The 20,312-nt window shown below is 49.7% G+C and overlaps 7 protein-coding genes across 7 annotated transcripts; 5 read left to right on the top strand and 2 right to left on the bottom strand.

Moving 5' to 3' along the window:
* Nucleotides 1-131: 131 nt before the first annotated feature.
* N7457_004680 (AP-3 complex subunit beta) lies at nucleotides 132-2,786 on the bottom strand (the record flags this gene model as incomplete). Its single annotated transcript, XM_057175725.1, has 3 exons — nucleotides 132-2,453; nucleotides 2,515-2,672; nucleotides 2,747-2,786. The coding sequence occupies 3 exons, from the start codon at nucleotides 2,784-2,786 to the stop codon at nucleotides 132-134; spliced, it is 2,520 nt and encodes an 839-aa protein (XP_057032772.1).
* Nucleotides 2,787-3,077: 291 nt separating this feature from the next.
* N7457_004679 (uncharacterized protein) lies at nucleotides 3,078-3,719 on the top strand (the record flags this gene model as incomplete). Its single annotated transcript, XM_057175724.1, has 1 exon — nucleotides 3,078-3,719. One exon carries the CDS (start codon nucleotides 3,078-3,080, stop codon nucleotides 3,717-3,719), a length of 642 nt encoding a protein of 213 aa, XP_057032771.1.
* A 145-nt stretch (nucleotides 3,720-3,864) lies between these two features.
* Nucleotides 3,865-5,442, bottom strand: nuf2 (kinetochore-associated Ndc80 complex subunit NUF2; the record flags this gene model as incomplete). The annotated part of the gene is made up of 4 exons (XM_057175723.1): nucleotides 3,865-3,978; nucleotides 4,034-4,948; nucleotides 5,012-5,272; nucleotides 5,323-5,442. The coding sequence occupies 4 exons, from the start codon at nucleotides 5,440-5,442 to the stop codon at nucleotides 3,865-3,867; spliced, it is 1,410 nt and encodes a 469-aa protein (XP_057032770.1).
* Nucleotides 5,443-5,674: 232 nt separating this feature from the next.
* N7457_004677 (translation initiation factor eIF2B subunit alpha) lies at nucleotides 5,675-11,677 on the top strand (the record flags this gene model as incomplete). Its single annotated transcript, XM_057175722.1, has 3 exons — nucleotides 5,675-5,724; nucleotides 5,778-6,767; nucleotides 11,401-11,677. The coding sequence occupies 3 exons, from the start codon at nucleotides 5,675-5,677 to the stop codon at nucleotides 11,675-11,677; spliced, it is 1,317 nt and encodes a 438-aa protein (XP_057032769.1).
* A 2,383-nt stretch (nucleotides 11,678-14,060) lies between these two features.
* N7457_004676 (uncharacterized protein) lies at nucleotides 14,061-16,307 on the top strand (the record flags this gene model as incomplete). The annotated part of the gene is made up of 1 exon (XM_057175721.1): nucleotides 14,061-16,307. One exon carries the CDS (start codon nucleotides 14,061-14,063, stop codon nucleotides 16,305-16,307), a length of 2,247 nt encoding a protein of 748 aa, XP_057032768.1.
* A 1,074-nt stretch (nucleotides 16,308-17,381) lies between these two features.
* Nucleotides 17,382-18,213, top strand: N7457_004675 (thioredoxin family protein; the record flags this gene model as incomplete). The annotated part of the gene is made up of 3 exons (XM_057175720.1): nucleotides 17,382-17,390; nucleotides 17,587-17,756; nucleotides 17,895-18,213. 3 exons carry the CDS (start codon nucleotides 17,382-17,384, stop codon nucleotides 18,211-18,213), a joined length of 498 nt encoding a protein of 165 aa, XP_057032767.1.
* A 701-nt stretch (nucleotides 18,214-18,914) lies between these two features.
* On the top strand, nucleotides 18,915-19,532 carry N7457_004674 (GNAT family N-acetyltransferase; the record flags this gene model as incomplete). Its single annotated transcript, XM_057175719.1, has 1 exon — nucleotides 18,915-19,532. The coding sequence occupies one exon, from the start codon at nucleotides 18,915-18,917 to the stop codon at nucleotides 19,530-19,532; it is 618 nt and encodes a 205-aa protein (XP_057032766.1).
* Between the last annotated feature and the right edge of the window lie 780 nt (nucleotides 19,533-20,312).

Genomic DNA, 20,312 nt, shown 5'->3' with positions numbered 1-20,312 from the left:
CATATAGCAGTTTACGGACTTTGAAGCATCGGTCTAATATTTTCATTCAAGTTCATTTTCTCATATTTTCAATATACTCAAAAATGATGTCCAATCAAGCCAGCATCTATAAATGCAGCCATCACCTATATTTAACGGAGTAATTGCTGGGCCTCTTTATGCACGGCTTCGGTCTCAGAATCAGTCTCTTCTTCAGAATCATCATCTTCCTCCGAGTCAGACTCTTCTTCCGAGTCCGTCTCCTCTTCCTCGGAATCAGTTTCTTCTTCCTCGGAATCCGTTTCAGACTCTGTCTCGGTTTCTTCGTCCTCTTCCTGTAGCCATTGGTCAAGGGTCTTCTTCCCAGTCGGATCTACCGGCATAACCGTGTTATTTCGGTTGCGACTTGGCATGGAAGTGGTTTGATGTTCACGGAGTGCTCTATCGAGACGATCACCTGCAGTCATAGAGGCTGAGTTGGTGGATGTGTCTGGTTTCACATCATCGATACGGAGGCTTGGATCGGGTTCCTGGCCTAGCTCGACCCAATCTGGAAGGTTCATGTATCCCCGCAGTCCATGGTACCCAGCGTCGGGGCCGACGACAAGGGTGGCAGAGCCAACGAGCAAATCTTTGCGTGTTTCGGATGGGCTAGGGGCATGGGGAACTGGCTTAGGTGCCAGGAGGAGGAGATTGGCAAGTTGGGTAGAAGAGGGTGTTTCTAAGAGATTCTTGTAAAGACGGGCCCGATCACGCAGGTCGTAGGAAGTGTCGTAGCGTGCGAGAAGGAGGATGTACCTCCATAGTAAGGTAATGCGGTCTTCGGATTCCTCTTCCTTTGACTCAATATTGTCATTTCCCTGTGTACTTTCTGCCTCTTCGGGCTGGGCAGGATCTTGCGAGTCATCGTTCTGATTGTCGGACCATTCATTGTGGAACTCCTGCTGGGCTTTGGCGGGCTTCTCGGGCAGTGATGACACTTCAGTCTGTTCAGGTTGTTCCTTCGGCGGGTTTTGCAACAGATGGTGGAGATACACTTTAGCGCCAAGGAGCACAATTTGCTGTTTGACAGTTTCCATCTCATCTGCGAACCCTTTGATCAAAATGCGGAGGACGTCAGGTGCAATGTTGTTCTCTGGGTTAACACCGGCGAATTCGCCGACTAGCCATATAATGGTAGCTCGTGCATCTGGGTGTGTTGTTGTACCCAAATGCTTGACGAGTTGGAGAACCGTCCTTGTATGTGAGGATGGATCTTGTTGAATCAAATGACGAATGACAGTAAGTGACTCTGACACAAGGTTGTCATCCGAACTGGATATCTGACTGAGAAGAATTCGTAGGCACAATCCAGTGGTACTTGTATCCCCTTGGGCACAGCGCCCAATGGCTTGTACACTCTCTCGTACCAACTCGGGGTCGGTGCCTTTAGAAAAGTGCTCTAATTCGTTGATTATCACACCTTTCCAGTGTTTCCCACAGTGCGGGAATAGAATGGTCAGCACTTCCAATTTAAGGCGCCAGATATGCGAAGGGTCGTTGGCATGGACAAGGAAGTGGGCGGTGTATTTAGCAAATGGTTTCGGGGCCTTCAAGGCAACTGCGACGATGTTGTACAGGGCGATCAGTTGCATATCTTGCGGGCTTCGTAAAAGAGCCACTAGAGGACCAGCCGCTAAAGCAATATATTCTGACGGGGCAAGGTAAAAGAAGCAACGGACGACGCTGACAATGACGGCGGAGTTTCGGCTCTGTAGTAGAACCTTGCAAGCTCGGAGTAAAAGCTCAAGATCCGGATCCATTACTGCAACTTCGAGCTCTTCGCCATCATTCTGGTTCCCCTGTTGCTGATTTTCATCGTCGTAGAATGCCTGCGGCGCTGTCTGTTTGACTTTCTGGGTTCGATGAGGGAAACATTTTCGCGCATATACTGTTAGCAGTCGCAATGTTGCTAGCTGACTCCATTCATCCATATCAACCAGCTTCTTGACGAGGCTGCGGTAGTGCTTATGAATTAGATCAATCTCATTCGGACACAGATCCAAAAAGGCAGCGATTGCGGGACCGACAACAAAGTATTGAGGATCGCCCAAGAGCGTCTCGAGATATCCCATCAGCTGCGGCAGCGTATTGGGATCCAGACGATAGCACTTGGGAATAGCCAAAGCAGCGGCCTTGCGCACGTGCGGACTCATATCTCCACATCCTCTCTTAATTGCCAGCGACACGATCTGGCTAATCACCGGAACCCGGATTCCCGACATCGTCCGAAGCGCCATTGTCCGGACCTGCGGGTTTGAATCGGTGAGTGATTTCTGGATCGCGTTGATGGATAGTAGTGCCATATCCGGCTCAGCCTCCGCATGATGGACCAAGTAAATGTAAACCAGTTTCTTGACTTCGAGGCTGGCGCTGGCCACATTCTTGACAACTGCCGAAAAGAACGTAAGGGTAGGTTCGGTCCGGTACATCAACTGCGGCAGCGAATTGAGTCAGTCATTGTACTTCATAGTCTCTTGTTCACAATCCCCATACCGAGATGACCTTCCGCATTCCATCCAACACTTCCCGCTCATGGCGGCTATCAAGGAGTTTCTTGATATGCGCAGAACTGTATGTTCGCGAACTATAGTCGGTGCTAGAGGCCCGGTGAATAGTAGCGGACTGGGCAGCCTCTATCGTGAGCTCTCGAGCTGTGCGCTCAGTGACGTTCCACGGTCAGTTCATGCCAAATAGAGCGGATTGCAACCGACGCAAACCGACATACCTGTCTCCAGCATCGAGGATATCCTGGAAATTGTTTCCATCTTTCCAGACTGTGAGGGCCCAGTCCAAGGGCGTTGAAAGGGTTGGAGGAGGGTGCGTGGTGAGGGGAGAAAAGGCGGAGCTGCTCCGCGGAAGTGGAAAGGTGGATGATGCTATTCTTCGCCCGCCTTCGATCTGCAACCCTTAAGTACACACCACGTCCAACACGATATTCTCCAAATTATGGATTTTTGCGGTTGATGGATCATAATACGACGGTCGAAATGTTCCATTCCACATTGATGACCTCGAAGACCCAATAAATAAGAGCTACAACACAGCTATTTATAGCAATGGGTCCAACGCGCACGATCGCTCACTGTGGTTTGGTGTCCGATCTATTGCAGCAACTTCTTGAAGGCAATTCAGACACGAATCTCATTGTTTGTGCGACAAAAGCCGCGTTCCTGGCACAGTTGACAGCAGCCATTCGTTCACAACGCGCCGATCCAACCGCTGCCGTCGGCCATGACCTGCTTACGAAAACCATTGGGCTACTTGCAAGATCCAGCAAAATACGTTTGACGTTTTGTCCCAGTTTAGAAAGTCTCAGGGCATATCTGGCTGTCTTCAGTCCTGTTGGCGGAGTGGCTGCCGAAGACAGAACCCAGTGCCATGACCGACATCTCCTTGTGATCCTTGACATGATAGCTTTGCATGTTACGACTTCAGAGTTCTCAGCCCAGGGAATTTCAAGAACGCTTGCTTCTGCTGTCGAAGCCGGTTTTAGGGCGGGGATGGATCTCCGACTTTATGAGTGTATCAATGCTCTAGACCCTTCATGTGCTGATTGGGGAAGAAACCTCTGGGATGTGAATGTGCCCTTGCTAAATGGTTCAGTGCGAATGCGAGGCGACGAAAGTATAGGGAATAAACGAGGTGTCACAGTGAAACGGGTGGCTGAACGCTGGTTCAAGTTCGACCAAAACTATTGAACTGAGGCTAAATAATGGGATAGGCTATTGTTGAAACCAGACATGATATTGTAACATAAAACTCCTGTGGATGAATCTGTATTATCCGGGTATCCTATAGCTGACCGCTGAACTCCTGTTTTGCACATAAATGACAACTGGTTGATCACAAAGACTTCTCCATCTCCGTCATGTACAGCTTGATATGTGACTCGAGTTTCAGGTACTGGTCGTGCGCCGACTGAATCTCGCTCTCGATGTTCTCCTTCAGGTCAGCCATCTAGGAGGGTGCGTCAGCAATCGTTCATTTCCGTAACACACATGATAAGACATACCTTCTTCTCTGTCTGTTCAATGCGAATACGTCTCCGCTCCATATCACGTTGCTTTTCTGCACGCTCATCGCGAAGTTGTTTTTGAACACTACGGAGTTCCTCCATGCGAGCCTGCGCAAGTTCGGCTTTCTCCTGTGCATTCTTCTGTAGTGTTTCAATCCGTTCGACCCAACGCGCCATTTGACGCTGCAAGAGCTTTTCGGTTTGCTCCACTTCGCGAACGCTATTCCCTCTATCCGAGATAGCCTCTGTAGTTCTAGCAGCTCGGGACTCTTCTTCGTCCTCTTTTTGCAGTTCGGTCGAAATGTCATCGAGCAATTTAACGCAACCCTGTACATCGTTGGAGACAACTGTGAACGTGTCCGACGATGTCTGGAGTGCGCGGGCTCGCCTCTCCATCGCGTCAATAGAGGCTTTCTCACGCATCAGGTTCTCAGATAGTTCAGCTAGTGATGACTGGAGAGTAGCGGGAGATTCGAGCACATAAGGCCGCAATTTCTCCGCTTCTTGTCGTGAACGGACGGTTCGTTCGGTCTTCTCTTCCAACTGCTGCTGCCGCCGACCTCTTTCTGTCTTAACTCGATCAAGTGTTTCTGCAACTCGCGACTGCTCCCGGCTCAGTTCCAATAACCGTGCCTTGAGCTCATCGTTTCGGGAAACTTTCTCCCTCACATGCGCTTCATTGGACTGGAGGTCCTGGCGCATCTCCCTCAGCCTTAATTCCATTTCCTGGTTTTCTGCAAGAAGTTCCTCAATGCGCGATTTCGTCTTCTCGGTCTTGTTGAAGTGTTCGTCAATCACGGCTGTTTGCGATTCTCGGAATCGAACAAAGTTTATCAAATACGATAAGATTTTAACAAGTCGCTCATGTGTCGGCTTAGTCAAATCTGTGAAGGTGAAGTCGTTGACACCGCACTATTTAGTACCAAACGCGTTAGCATTCTTTTCTCAGCGGCGTAATAAGAGATGGGCAAATACCTCAGCCAACAGCTTTCGGAGCATGATAAAGAAACCCATAAGATTACGGGTATCATTAGGAACTATATCAGGATAGTCGCCACATAGATCTTCTGCGGCTGCATGCATTGCAGGCTCCACCGTCTCCCGGGTTGTGTTCATGAGCAGCTCGGCAAACCATTCGAACACCATCTGGATTTGCTGGGGGTTTGGTTTAGCCAGATCGGAGAGGTTGAACGGAATACCAATGTCGTTGATACATCCTGCAATCTCTTTATCGGGCTTTTGTTTTGTTAGTTCCAGACGTAAACTTGGGCAAACAGTGAGCTCACCAGACGCATGAGGGCGTCATTCTCGTCTTCCTTCTTGCGACCTCGACCATGGTGCTGGGTGCCTTGGAATTGCTGGCTCATACGGTTGTTGTACCCCATCGCGATAGAGTTACGCGACATGATAGCGTGGAAACCTATCAATAGGCAAGGGGTTTCTTGACGCCGTTAGTGGACTAACTACTGTTGTTGATGCGGATTGATTGTTTACTTGGAGACAATCCCGCACACCGCCCGATCGAGGCTAGCGTCTGGAGGGGCAGGGAGCAAACAAGACAAACATAGAATTCATGACTCTTTTTGTTTCCTCTATATCGCTTTGTTCGCATCCTCTTGACTTCGACATTCAAACAGCATGGCAACTAACACATCAGACATGGCTTCGGCTGATTCCAAACCGTTCGAGTGAGTAGCACCGGCTCCCTCAAAGCTCTAGCATCGGCTTACCGTTCCCTCAGCATTGTCGCAACCTACAATGAACTCCTCCGCTCCGATGCCGACATCACTATGCCTATCGCGGCCATTGAAGCCCTGGTCCTACTACTCACACATTCTGCCTCGTCCACGATATCAGAGACCCTGGACCTACTCGAAAAATCCACCGCCCACCTGAAGCAATCCATCCCCAACCCTATCGGTCTCTCTGCTGGAACCGATCTCTTCCAACGATACCTGATTACCACACTACAGCGCCCTGGACAACTGGGTCCCGCAGGCGATTTCAAAGCCATCCGCACACATCTTTTGTCGAATGGACGTCTGTTCATCCGACGCGCGAAGGAAAGCCGCGATAAAATCGCAGCATTCGGCCGCGGCTTCATTCGCGATGGCAGCACTATCCTCACAAACGGTGGCTCCCGAGCTGTCGCAGCTCTATTGCAGAAGGCCGCGGATGAGGAAGGTGGTCCGTCCGCTGTGCGATTCCGTGTTATCTACGTTCTATCTTCCACCTCCCAAGATTGCAGCCACCCGAATGAAGAGCCAGAGGGTATGGAAACAGTACGTGCTTTAAGAGCCAAGGGCGTCCCCGTCTCGACTATTCCCGAGTCCGCGGTGGCATATTCTCTCGGCAAGGCAGATATGGTCATCGTGGGTGCTGAAGGTGTGGTTGAAAATGGAGGTATTGTCTCTCGCATGGGAACATACCAAATCGGTCTCCTCGCCAAGGCTATTGGCAAGCCGTTCTATGTGGTGGCTGAGAGTCACAAGTTCGTTCGCCTGTATCCCCTTGGTCAGTATGACCTGCCGATTGAGCAGCACGTGCTCGAGTTCAAGTCCGAGGAGGACCTTGCAGAGGAGAGCAAGCAGCAGACAAATGCACAAGCCACAATCAAGCTACCCCTCTGCGATTCGGTCGATTTCACTCCGCCTCATCTGATCTCCGCCCTGATCACAGATAGCGGTGTGTTGACGCCCAGTGCTGTCAGTGAGGAGTTGATCAAGATCTGGTTCTGAAGAAAACAACCGCTGTTTCAGTTGTAAGATTTACTACTGTACTTCGACTAGTTGATTTTCAAAAATCCACAAAAAGGTCCTAGGCGGAGAAGGGCTTGATGCAATCCCTATATTCAATGCACCCTGCCATGTGGAAGGAGAACAAGACGGGGATTGCCCCTTTCTTCGGGTCTTAATTCAATGTGAACATCTGTCAACTGATCCCCAGTGTGCAGCACAAGTATCGGCTGCAGGGACGGGGACGGTCATTCACGCCCCTCTTATATACTGTCCTCTACACCCCGGGATACGAATATGGAATCATTTTGGAAGGGTTCTTTTTGCGTGTCAAAAGGCTGATAGGGCACAAACACCAAAAAAAATGTGAATCTCAAGTCTTTTAAACGACATACAAAAGTGTAGTCTCGTCTCCCATGGTATCCAACGCCATCCATCAAAATCATGTCTCGTCATAATCATCAATAATCGTAAAAAGAGTCTAGGTGTAGCGAAGCCCCTTTGCAGTCTCGAATCGACCTCCGCGAAAGGGACCAGCCTCGATAGGATATCAATCGTCATCTCCCCTCATCCCCCGGGTGAATCGATAAAGATAAGTTGTTATAATAGTCGTAAAAGACAGTCGTGAATCTTGGATCAGGTTTGAGCACCCTCGCCTCTCAATACCAAATGCACAGCCGGGTAAGCGAATTGTTCGATCAGAACACAAGAGCCAGAAAAGGCATCGCCATTCCCCAATCTCTTGACGCGCCTAACGCGCCAAACTCGAAGAGCTCAATTGGCAATGCGATTTGTGACGAAAACGCGCCAATTTTGGGTTTGCGTCACGGCGAAGGCATACAGCAGCAAGTAACCGAGGGCCACAAATATCCACAACGCTGCCATACTTGAAGACGGACTTCAGTTAGAAAGTCGGTGAGATGGTTCTGCGTTCAGGGTGGATATGTGTGGGACTGGGAGAATGTGTCAGGCGATCAGGAAGCCGGAGGATCCGCAGGTAAAACGAAGCCAGTGTTTTGGCTAGTGAAGTAGTCTGTCTCCGTAACTACCTCGGGTAGACACGTAGGAGAACGGGAGGGTTATGGGTTGGGATATACTCCGTACAGCAGGAAACAGAGAGAAGGGACTATGGGTGCATTTGATGGGATGTTATGTCTGTCCGGACATTTTAAACCCAACCAGACCGACTCTTGACGGGTTCTAGAATTTATTTATTTTTCTCTCATCTTTTTCTTCCGAGTTGTTCCATCCAATACGAACGCGAGCTAGGATTGTCTCCGTCCATTAAAGCCCGGAGTCTGAGCATCGATGCGGGGTTGGGAGAAGATTATTACTTCACATGGTCTTGCTCCGTCTGATATCGCATGGCATTTCAATGCTAGACCTCTTGGTGCGACATGCCCTAGCAGAAATTTCCAGTTCGAGTCATGGATCGCCAGATCAATCACGGGCATTGGGCATAAAGACGGGTGGGATTGGTTTGCTCCGCCAATGAGAGGCCGGGTTAGGGATGGTTTGAAACTATGAGAGATTTAATCAATCTGAAATGAAGTATCCCGATCTCTCAAGGTTAGCTCAAGTGCGTGACATATTCTACATTCTCGGTGTATAACACACAATATAGCAGTATGTACCAGATTGTAGGCCGCGAATACGAATTTTCCCGATCGGGGTGCCGCTTTATGAGGAGGCTCAGGGTCTAAGTATCTCACAGTTACGGAGTAATAGCTCTTGAGGCTACTAGGGAAGAGAGAGAGAGAAGGAAAAAGTCCTATTCGTCTGTCTCTGGGAAAGCTGGGACTTTATAGCCTCTAAGGTAGCAAACAACTATCAGGCGCAGTCTGCACAACGAGAGTCTTGGAGGAAGAGGCACTGAGAGGCATCTCAACAACAGCAAATAGCACTAGGAGATAGGCTCTATCGCGCACACAAAAAAAGAAAAGAAAACACAGCGTCTTGGTTGCGTACCTAGGTAGGTCACACAGCGTGAAGACAAAGTGGGGCTCGAGGGCGCAACTGAAGGTTCGGTGCTATCAACGGAACATGGTGCGTGAGAGCTAACCTTGGAACTAAAAATATAAAGTGTATCAACGCTGGAATCTTCCAACCTTAGAAGCTTAGAAAGCCCGCATGGTCATCACGATAACCACATAATTTTGCTTTTGTTCTTTCACTATTATATGGAACGACTATATTACTAACCTAATGACGGTCCCGAGGTCCTGGTTCCCTATGCTCTTGATGTATTCCTTGCAGACTACCTATACTCCGCATGCGACGATGATATACGAGGATCCACCTTTTAGCTAGCCCCTGCTTTGTTGATCATGACACAGCGAATTCTAAGAGAGCCATGAACAGGTGATCGCATTGATCAGCGACAATATCTGTAAGTAGAGTGCATAGGTCGAATCTACCCATATCACTTGGGTGTAGATCTGTTTTGTGAACGTTCACATAACAATATAAATATGCCTTCATCAACCAGCCGATGTGTCTCCATCATCTTTATCCATTCTCTCTACAGAACAATTCAACTCTGAGGATTTTCAACGCACTCCAAGATGAGGTTCCAAACTCTTACCATCAACACCTCTCTTTTCGTCCTAGCCTTGGGCCAGTCGAATTTTGCCAGTGTTTGCCCCGGCAAGGATGATGGCAAAGCCTATGAAATCAACCCTGGGTACTGGGTTGAGTACAAGTGCGATACCATTGGCCCATTCAGCGGTAATGCCATCCTGGCCAACTCGCCTCAAGAATGCGCCGAGCTTTGCGCCAACTCTGCTACATCATGTGGCGGAAGCTCTTGGGGTTCAACCGATCAAAAGTGTCTCCTCGATCTTGGCGGCGGCCAGTCCATATCATTCCAAGATAGCGTCTACATGAAGAAGGTTCCCGCGCCACCTCCCCCCGCCAACCCATACAACCCTTATAATCCGGCTCCGCCTCAACAGCCGGTTGGAACGTGCCCAAATGACTTGACCAAGTGCGAGGATGACCTTGCTCAGTGTCAGCTGGATTTGACAACTGCGCAAAGTGCAACAACCTTGAAGGAAGTTGCCGCTGTTTGTAAGAGACGCCCGCAGCCATGCTGAATTGAAGTCACGATTGCTTACTGAATAATAAAAAAAGGCGATTCAGGAGATGGAAAAGTTGCCGTCATTCATGGAAAGCAATACAGGGTCTGGTGTAAAGCGAGTGAGTTACTTACGATCACTTGCGATGTACTTGAACTAATCACCATCTTGCAGATCTCGCGCACTCAAGTGGAACAATCACCCTTACCAATGTCCCCGATCTGAATACCTGCGGGCAGCTATGTTCTGCTAAGCCCGAAGGCACTTGCACTCGCGCTCTCTGGAGATCGAGGGGCGGCGTCAATACTTGTCTTCTGATGAAAGACAATCAGGACCCGAACGTCAAGCCTGGTCGCACCACCGGTTTCGACACTCTTATCCGTCTGTGATAGGACATTTTGAAGAAAAGAAGGGGGAGAACCTGACTTCAGGTTGCTTCTTTTCGTTCTGCACTGGATTGGATAATCTCAATGGCAGAACTTTGGTATCTACCGGGTTGTAGACTTCAAAGAGTGTGGGTATTTACATGCAGTCATTCGTTTTATTGACCTCACAGTTAGGGTCGGTCGACGTATCCTTGGGTGATTTTATATATACTTCATCAGCATGTTCTGTATTAGATGTTTGTCAAATCAAAATTGTTGTGTTCATATTATTGATCGTAAGCTTTCTGCGAATAGCTTCATAACCTCTTAAGGTCAGGTGGCTCTCCTGTGTGGTGTCTATAAGGAAAACTCGGTGCCCATTAGAACCATGTGATTTTAAGACTAGACCTTGGTATTATCCAAGATAAATGGACTATCTAATCCCATGCAAATGCAAAGACCCCAGATCCGCACCCGGTGCGCTCGGTTTTACTCGGTGAGCAAAAAGCGGCAAGGGGTAAGCACTCATACGGGAAGGGAAAGCCATGTCGAGCGGCCTCAAATCCAGTGTATGTCGGACTCTGTACTCCGTATAGGATGCGGAGTACAATGGGGTTAGGGATTCCCTAGAAATACAGACATACGGAAGCGGGTTTCATTCTTAAGTGTGACTAGGTCGTAATATATATTCCACAGCTACAGAAACCTGCACCAAGACCCTGAAATCCCAACCCAGTGGACACAGATCACTATCGGCCTGCATCCCAATCGTATCACTTGATCTCAAGTAAAAATAGAGTCTACAGCATAGGCAAACCGCGCTGAAGGCCTAATCAGCCTGGAACAACCGGAAGTCACGAGTGACCAACCATATTAGGCGCAAATGGGCGCAGATGAGCGCAGACACACGTTCCCTAAACACCGATCGACCGATCCCCGAAAGCTCTACACCAAAAAGAAATCCTCAAATCACTTGTCTCCATCGCCCAGATCCAAGATGATCAACAAAGAAGTATCTCGTCATGCCCCCCACAGAATCCAACCCCGCTCTCCGGTCCCTGACCAGACACCCTAGCACCTCACCTCCTCAAACAGAGAAGGATAGTACACACATACACCCCTAAGCCATTTAGCTCTCAAACAAACTACAGCTGCATCTACGCGATCCAACGGTCAGCGGATACCAGCCACCCCCGCTCTATACCAGCTATACTATACGGAGTACGCCTTACCTTAGTCTACGCTCCCACAAACCGGAAAACTATGGATGCCCAACCAGCAGGCACCCAGTCTCGCCAGAAGCTCTACTCTGGACCCGAGACAGGATCTGGGTATCGGTCTACTCCCGATGCCCACGGCCACAGTGGCTGGTCTATCAGACGACTTCTGAGCCGCCGCGGGAGCCGCAGATACAGTATTTTGGAGCGAGAGCCGAATCGACTACGAAAACGCATGAGTCACTGAGGCCTCTTTCCCGAGAGATCGAGCCTTCCGGGGGCAAAATAGGTTCATCCCGTTTGTGCTGGTCGCAACTTTGGGTTGACTTTTTGCGGGCGCGCACATGGACCAGTTCAAGCGAACATGGCCGTTGGGGGGGTTTGGGGGTTTTTGAAAGTTATTTGTCTGCACATGGCATGCGGGTCTGCATATTGGATTTTCGGTGTAGGGGTTTAGAAATGTCGGGGCGTTTAGGGAATTGTGCGTTGGCGGTCTCAATTTATTATTTTGGATTGATCCAATTGGGGGAGGTGATGTGTGTCAATTATCGTGAGCTGGGTAGCCTTGGCTTCGGCATCTTGCGGTAGGGATTGTGTTCGTGGCGACCCCCCAATGGCTTGGGGGTTGATTGCCACGGCGCAATCCTTCCTGTCTGTCACCGTGTGTAATTTATCCCGAATGGACGAGTGGTTCGGAATGTGTCAGTGAGGTCAGAGAATCAGATACTCCGTAAATGGCGATGCTATAATACCGAGCCTGACGCAGTGAAGGACGGGATCGGAAATGAGATCGGTGGGATATTCCAAACGCCCAGCGATGAGCTTATGTCTTAGTGAAAACCAAAATACGGGAGTTCTCCGTACAATACTCCGTACTGGGATTTGATTGTGGCGGCTGCTCCTTGCAGATTTCGTGGCTTGTCAAACCCCCTGCCAACACGGATTTGGAGGACTGACCCCGGGGTCCGTTGTCGAGTCGCCTGTCCTTGTCATCACCGAACAGCCTTCTCCGCTGTATACTGGATGTCGAGGGGGTCCGTTCCGATCCAAATGCAGGCCACGGTGGACCGTGGTGGACCACGGTGGAACACTCTGAGACGGGGCAGTGAAGTGGCAAGAGTATGCAATGCCACGATTCAGCGTGTAGATGGAACACGGGAGCTGAAACAGCATGGAGAATGGCATATGGAGGAAAGGGAACGTCAATATAGGAGAAGAATACAGTCTTAGGGGAGAGGCAAGGGCAGTCGACATAGCACCGTCAGTCGATCTTATCTGGGACCCAATAGTGCTGGCACCTTGCAACCGCCGAGTTTTCAATTATAATCCGCATGCCCGTACTCCGTACTCCGTACGTCGTACCAGGTTTGGGTTGCCAGGCGCCCTTGTCCACAGTGATATTGAATAGAGCCAAGGCAGACGCTGACAATACCCGAACAATGCAATATAGAGGATCCGGCTGCAGATTAAAATGTCCGGAGCACCGTAGGTCCATAATAATATAATAAAGGACAGTTCCGACATGTCTTTCGTACTATAACGGAAACTAAGACAGCCCCATCGACCTATTGGAGCCGATCCTTCATATCTCTACATCGTCCGTAGTCCATCCGTATAACATACGTACATATGTACTCCGTACCCAACGAGTGTGCAGAACCCGGAACACGATCGTAACCACGGTCAGACGGTCAACGCAGTCCGATCGACTCCAGTCCCGCGTGTCAACCCAACGAAAAGGCTCCTGGACTCGGCTCGGGCTCCACCGGGCGTTTAAACGGTGGCTTGGCTCTCGTGTGCCCACGAGGGGCCTTCATGTCCTCTGTCCATGACCAGGGACGGCGTCGTGAGGATGGTATAGTATATCCCTGTCTGATCATCGCCAACGTGGGCCTCCATGGGTCTCCATGGGCCAGGCACTTACACCTCGCGATCTGTCAATAAAGGGATTGTATTTGAGAAATTTGGGCCAGTGCGTCATTCTGGGCCCCTCAAGTGGATTCCCCCACAGGTCCAACTGCCAATTTCCAAATCTAACAGTCTAGAAGATGTGTGTGACAAGTGAAATTCTGTCCGACATGAGGATCAGGTACCAGGGACGTGATACCACCGACGGTATGAGTATTAGGTGTTATAGGTACTCCGTACTCCGTATATAGGCAATAAACGCGTGCAAAAAAAGAAAAGAAAGCAAGAATGCCAAGGGGAGATTTTATTTTTAGGGCAAAAACAAAAAGTGATTGGGCCTTTTTTTCCCTTTCTTATTTCTTATTTCTTATTTCTTATTCCCTATTCCCTATTCCCTATTTCCTATTTCCTATTTTCGATTCCCTATTTTCATTGGGATTTTCATATTTTTGATTGTCCTTTTTTTCCCATTTTTTCCCCAATTTTTTTCCCTTGGGGGATTTCTTTTTCGTGACTTTCTACTTTCTACTTCCTCCTTTCCCTATCCCCTTTCCTTGATATGACGCCGGGACCCTTGCCACCCTGACCTTTCCCAACCTTGTTCATTCTTCACTCTCCTTCCCACTTTCTACCCTCCATGAGTTCAGTCAAACCGCTGCGCAACCGTACCGATACCGATAACTGATCCCACTGGTCTCTGGGCTTGTGCCCCCACACTCGCCATGGCGATATGGCCCTTTGGTCGCAAGAGCAAGCGGCACACCATTCAGGTGACCGGTGCCGAAGCTACTGACCTCCAGTCATCCTTGGCAAACGCTGAAATCGCGAAAGAGCCCACCTTGGGCCGCAGGTCTTCTAAACGTCAAATCCTCCGCACACGTACCGATATTGGAGATAGCCGACGTAGTCCAACCCTGTCTTCAAATCGAACCAACCGTCCTGCTTCGCTCGCCGATCACTCAGTGAACCAGCCTCGCGAGCATTCAATTTCGAGACCGGGGTCGTTACTGAGGCGGAAAACAAGCCAAAATGGCCCAAACAAACTACGACGGAGGTTGAGCAAGCGCAAGGCCAACGAGATCATGCGTGAACGGGAAATCCGTATGCTCTCGTCTACCCCCATCGATATCCCTCGTTCCACTGCAGGCAGCGGGGATTATGCCATGGAAAGCCGCCGCCGGAAGGCGAGTGGGAGACGTGCCGACCGGTATATGTCTGACATCAGCCTGTCCATCCGGGAGTCCGCTGCTTCTTCCAAGTCTGACGTCTCAGACCCATACACTTATAAAGTCAATGCGTTTGCCGCCTTGACCCCGCGTCCTGCCGTTCGTTATGTGGAAGCACCTCGCCTGCAGACTGCAAGGAGCAACAACCCGCCCCCTTCGAGTCGACATGACAGAGAGAGGCTTCCGGCCTTGACCATCTCAGAGGAAGATCTCTATTACTCCAAGCGAAGGGTAAATGAATTGGCGGATTCGTTAGATGCTGCGGCTCTGAGGGAGTTGCTGGATCGAGACCGTCGCCGCAGGGAGAAAAAGCAGATCGACGAGCAGGAACGACTTCGGCGTAAGCTGCAAGAGAGGGCGGATGTTCAGCAGGCAGAGGAAGAACGAAAATCTCAAGCTGCCACAGAGCCCGAGCTCAAGCCCGAGCCTGAGCTCGAAGTCGCTCAACCGGAGCCTTCCATTGCTGAGGTCGCTGAACCAGACGAGGTCCACCAGAACGAAGACATTGTCCTCTCACAAGTTGAAGAATCGATGCCCACTGTGCCGGAAAACGAATCGTGGCTGCAGGGAGGCTCCAAGGATTGTGAGAACATTGGACGCGAATCACTGGAAAGCTCTCGTGTCGTCAGAAGCATCGATGAGATTTCACTCCGTGAGCGGAGATTAAACCAACGTCCTAGCTTCGCCCCATCAAACGACGTCACTATGTCCCGAACCACACTCTCTCCATCCCATTCATCCCTCCGACATGGCATGCATAGCCCGACCCATTCACAAACTTTTGGACCCGGCTCCACATCGGACATCTCCAGAGGAGTCGAGTCAGAACGCCGCCTTTCCGACTCTAGCAGTCGCCGGGGAAATACTATCACATCTCTATTCCGACGTGGTTCTTCTCGCCTCAAGCGGACGTACAAGGAGAGATTCCAGGACCACAACTCGGAGATTTCGAACGCCTCGCATGAATCTTTCTACAAAATCCAGACGCAGTCATCACCCCCTCCACCGTCGGTCATCCCACCGAGGATCCGAATGCCCTCGGTCAATCTGACGCGCTCCCAATCTAAATTCACTGAACATTTCGGCGATGAGCCATTGTCGCCTCCTGATTCCCGTCTACAGTCACCAGATATCCCGGAAGAACTTCCGGAATCTTCTCTTGAGAAGCATGAGACCTTTGTGCCAGTACCAACACCGAGTCCGTGCATGGATATCAAAAATCCGAATAGAAGTCACCATCGGTCATGGGGTTCCGACAGTATTGACACAGAAGCCGACAACGTGCCGCTTTCACAATCTCTGGCCTCGATTGATTCCGAGGGATCTTGGATGTCAGGCCAGTATTTCCGCCGCATGTCACAGAAGCCCAGCAGCCCTGTTCGATCGAACCTGAATTCATTTGGCCGAGACTCGGTGGACACCTCGGCCGATCATCCAGAAGAGATGGAGCGACTTGATGAGCCTCGCCGTCCGAGCAGCACTGTCCTCGATGAGCCCGAGCTTGAAATGGAAACCGCCGACAGCTCTGTCAGCAAAAGCGCCGAAAGATGGCACCATGAAGTCGGTCGCCGCCCAGTCCTGGTCAACCCGACTGTCCGCCCGAAGTCAACACAAGTAATGCTCCGAGGATTTTCCTCCCTGGCTCCCATCTCTGCCGAGGAGGATTATATCATGGAGGAGACAACTCCCTCGGTACTGCACCGTATCCCCAGCGCGCGAGCTGAGATTGGTTATGCTGAATAGAATGGGTATGACGATGAAGATCGCCATATCTCAGCAGTCAAACTGGATCTGCCATTTACAATCGTCTTATTTACATTTAGGTTCTGGTGACTTGTTGGACTGGTCCTATAGTCCACTGACCATAACCTTGACACAAATGCAACTGGCACTCCTTTGACCTTGTTTCCTTTGTCATTTTCCTTTGTTCAAAATATCCATCTGTGTGTTTTGAAGTTGCTCCCCCGGGCCATCTGTATTATCCCGATATCCCTTGTCGCTCTGTATCCCATTATTACCCCCGTGAGTTCGCCCATTCGATTTGTTGATACCCCCGCATCGCCCCATGTTTGAATCGATTATTGCATAAATTTTATTCCTTCTGTTGAATATCCAAGAGACAAATCTTATTCCTTTCGAGCGCTTTTCTTCGTTGCACATAGTTGGCGGCTTCTGGCCCTTTGGCCTTATCTTTCTTCCATTGGTGATATTCATACGATATTCTTCCTTGGATGTTCCTTCTTCTTTTTCTCTTCTTTTCTTTTGTCTTCCTGGATATACATGGAAAAGTCGTTTCGTAGACTTGGGTTATACTGTACTGTTCTTCGGTATGCTACGGTTTGCAGACATCTAGGCCGCTTGTCTTCGCTTTTCTGGCTACGAACAGATTAGAGTCATGCTTATGAATATGATATCGTCATCATTGAGTGTATCAGTCAAGTTCGGCACTTGTTGTGACAGTCACATATTGTACATTGGAAGGGTATGTGTTTATAGTGCGTAGGGCATTGGTTCAAATCCGAGCTTGCTAGAACCCATGCCACCAGGATGTGAAAGAAGTAAAAAAAAAAATAATCTGATCTGATCCTAAGCAAGCATTTGAGACGAGATCCTGGACTTTCAGATTAGGTACCTCATCTTTGTTTGAACCGAGTATGTTGCTGGCCCTTGACACGCTCTCCGGTCAATTGTGGTTCCAGACTCCGTCTTATTCGTAAGCGACCTAGCAGCCGGGCACGTCATCCCTTGTTTCTCGGCTTCACCTCTCTTCATTGGACCAAGCAAGACCACCATTGCCAGTACAAGACAAATCCCATCATGCGTTCAGTAAGTATTACCAGCATTCCAGCTTCAGGCAAGCATCGCAATCTCCATCTCAGCTCCAGAGACTTCCGGAGTCGACTTCCTGCGTTATTATTCAGCGTCTTACCTAAGCGCGTTGGCTGCGAACGTCATGGCCCTATAAAAACCTAGCGCCCCTCACTCATACCCCTCCAATTGAAATACTCATATCCACTTCCAGTTCAAGCCTTCTGTCGTCGCATCTCTTCGCTTTACTCCTAGAATCATCTCCGGAGCCTCGCTACTCAATCGCTCGACTACCGTCCAGCCCGCTTTCAGATCTTTCTCTTCTACACCTACCACGCGCTTCACGCCTTCTTCTCTCAAAATGGGTGTCACTGCTATCACCACGTAAGTCTCTGCGCCTGGAAAGTTGATTCTCTCTGTGCGCATCGTCTGAGAGGGAAAAAAAACCCCCACATCCCATCTCCCGTCTCCGGCCATCCAAGCAAAAAAAAAGAACTAGAACCCCCAGTTAACACCTCCCAGCGTCGAGGAATACAAGACCAAGGTCACCGAGGCCACCGGTCCCGTCGTCGTCGACTTCCACGCCGTCTGGTGCGGTCCCTGCAAGGCCATCGCCCCCGCCCTCGAGAAGATGAGCGAGGCCAACCCCAACGTCCAGTTCTACAAGGTCGACGTTGACGATCTCGCCGAGGTCGCTGCTGCCAACGGCGTCTCTGCCATGCCTACCTTCCACTTCTACAACGGTGGCGAGCGCAAGCAGGAGGTCAAGGGTGCCAACCCCCTGCCATCCAGGCTGGTCTCAAGGCCATCCTTGCATAGATTTAGACTTGTTCATACATGAGTTTTTTTTCCCTTGGGGGGCTTTGGGTGGTTTAATTAGATACTGAATACATACCCTTCCATAAGTTTCTCATGTGGTGTGTCGCAGTTGGGGGGAAGTGATGGATCGGGAGAGATCTTGCACTATGCATGTAGCTTGATTGGCAGCTGTGACATGCGTCAACCTGCAGTTGGATTCCCCACTATTACTTGTAGAGCTCTGTTAGACCCCTGTAAGAGGGTTGATATTCGATGTGTAGATGGGTAGACTAAGTCCTACTATTTTGTATACAGTATACTATGTTGTCTCTTAATTCAAATAGCTCGCTTTTCATGGGTTCTAGGTATTTCTATATGATGAGACGTGGGATGAAGGAAAACCAGTCATCAATGTATAGACTGGGGAACAGGTCGAAACAACCAGATTGGCCTGAACTCTGAGGCTATCTCAACGCTATACTACGTTGTACATACAGGTAGATATGCGCAACAGGAAATGCTCTGAGAAACGTGAAGGAAACAAAAAGAGTATCTAGGAGTAGAGAAGATACCACGTCTTTATGGTAGCAAACAATCGCACATGTGCCCATATAAACCGTCAGTTGTTCCTTGTTCGTATATCTTCTCCATCATCTATCATCTTCATCTGTCTATCATAACATACCATCACTTGAGGATCTTTCCAGTGCAATATCTATCAAAACAGTGGTTTGCACCAGCACAATGAGCGAATATGACTTATTCAAGACCGGACCTCTGCGATTCCGCAACTACAACCCGTCAGAACATGACGAGTTCTTCCATACTCTTTATCATAGTGATCCCGATATCTCCACCTCCTTACGCCCATCGATTCCACGACCAGAAGACCGCGAATTCACCTCAGCCCTCAGCAAAGAGCTCCTCGAAAATGCCCTTTTATTCGCCGTGATCTATGATCCTGATTCATACGGCATGGACTATCCGCTGGGTACGGTGTTCTTCAGCTCTTCAAGCCCAGACATGGCCCATCACCGGTGCTCCGAGTTGAAGATCACTTTTCCAGTCGAGCATCGAGCCATCTACGAGCCCCAGACAATCGACTGGGCTCTTGCATGGGCATTCCAGGGCGCTGATCTGTATCGCGTGGAGGCGAATCTTTCGGATTCTCACGAAAGTCGAATCCTCCTGTATGAGACCATGGGGTTCACCAAAGAGGGAACCAGGAGGGAGTGTTTCGTCGGCTTCCGCGGACGGTACAGCGAAGCGCGTATGAGCATTCTGCAGAACGAATGGACGAGTGAGACGAGTAGTCCGTCCCCCCGAGAGCAAGCTGCCACGTCGAATCGCATTAGCTATTGAGGTGTAAGAGTGAGTTTGTTGAAATAGACTTCCCCAGATTTGAAGATATAAAAAAGTAAGAGATTCTGATCCATACTAAACCTTGCATCCGGCTCTGCCCATGCATCCCCCGCTAGGGATGGGTCAAACATGAGCTATCGCTTCATTTGCCATGTGATTGACACTGACAGCTATTGGCAGTTCGTGGGCAGATACACGTTTCTTGCATGTTCCGATGTATCACAGGGCCGTTTTTTTTTTGGTTCGAACCTATCCCCCACATTCAGGTGTGGGAAAACAAGGACAAAGTCGCACGCCAAGAGACCTAAATAGTGGTTTGTCGAGCCGACGCTACGATCGGAGTGGATGTACGGGGTATTTGGATCGGGCTGACAGATCAGAAACATGGCGGACTTTAACTTGGGACCGGCGATTACGATGCATCAAGAGTGTTCTCCGTCAAACAAAAAAATCTCCGACATTTGTGCAGGGGGGGTTTTTTTTTTTGGGGGAGACGGAGTTCGCCGTGCAGAATCTAGATTGTGTGTCACGCTTGATGAGAGATTTCTCGTACCCTTGTCTTTGACTCATTAATTAACAGCTCTCTGTTCTTTGAACTGGGATTTGCAGGCCGTGCGACTCCCGAGCTCTTAGTCAGGTCTTAGTCAGGGGTAGAGATCTCCCAGGGTCGGATCTCGGGCCTAAGATAATATATTTTATTATGTTGATTTCCGAACGCCGATAAGTTTCGGGGACCTATTTCCGCGCAGTACCGGGCAGAGACAGAGTGGATGGAGTGGA

Source organism: Penicillium paradoxum (assembly GCF_028828445.1).
Source record: "Penicillium paradoxum strain IBT 22861 chromosome Unknown utg000004l_segment0_segment0, whole genome shotgun sequence".
Lineage (NCBI taxonomy): Eukaryota > Fungi > Ascomycota > Eurotiomycetes > Eurotiales > Aspergillaceae > Penicillium > Penicillium paradoxum.
Note: the sequence above shows the minus strand (reverse complement) of the source record. Positions and strands in the feature narration are given on the sequence as shown.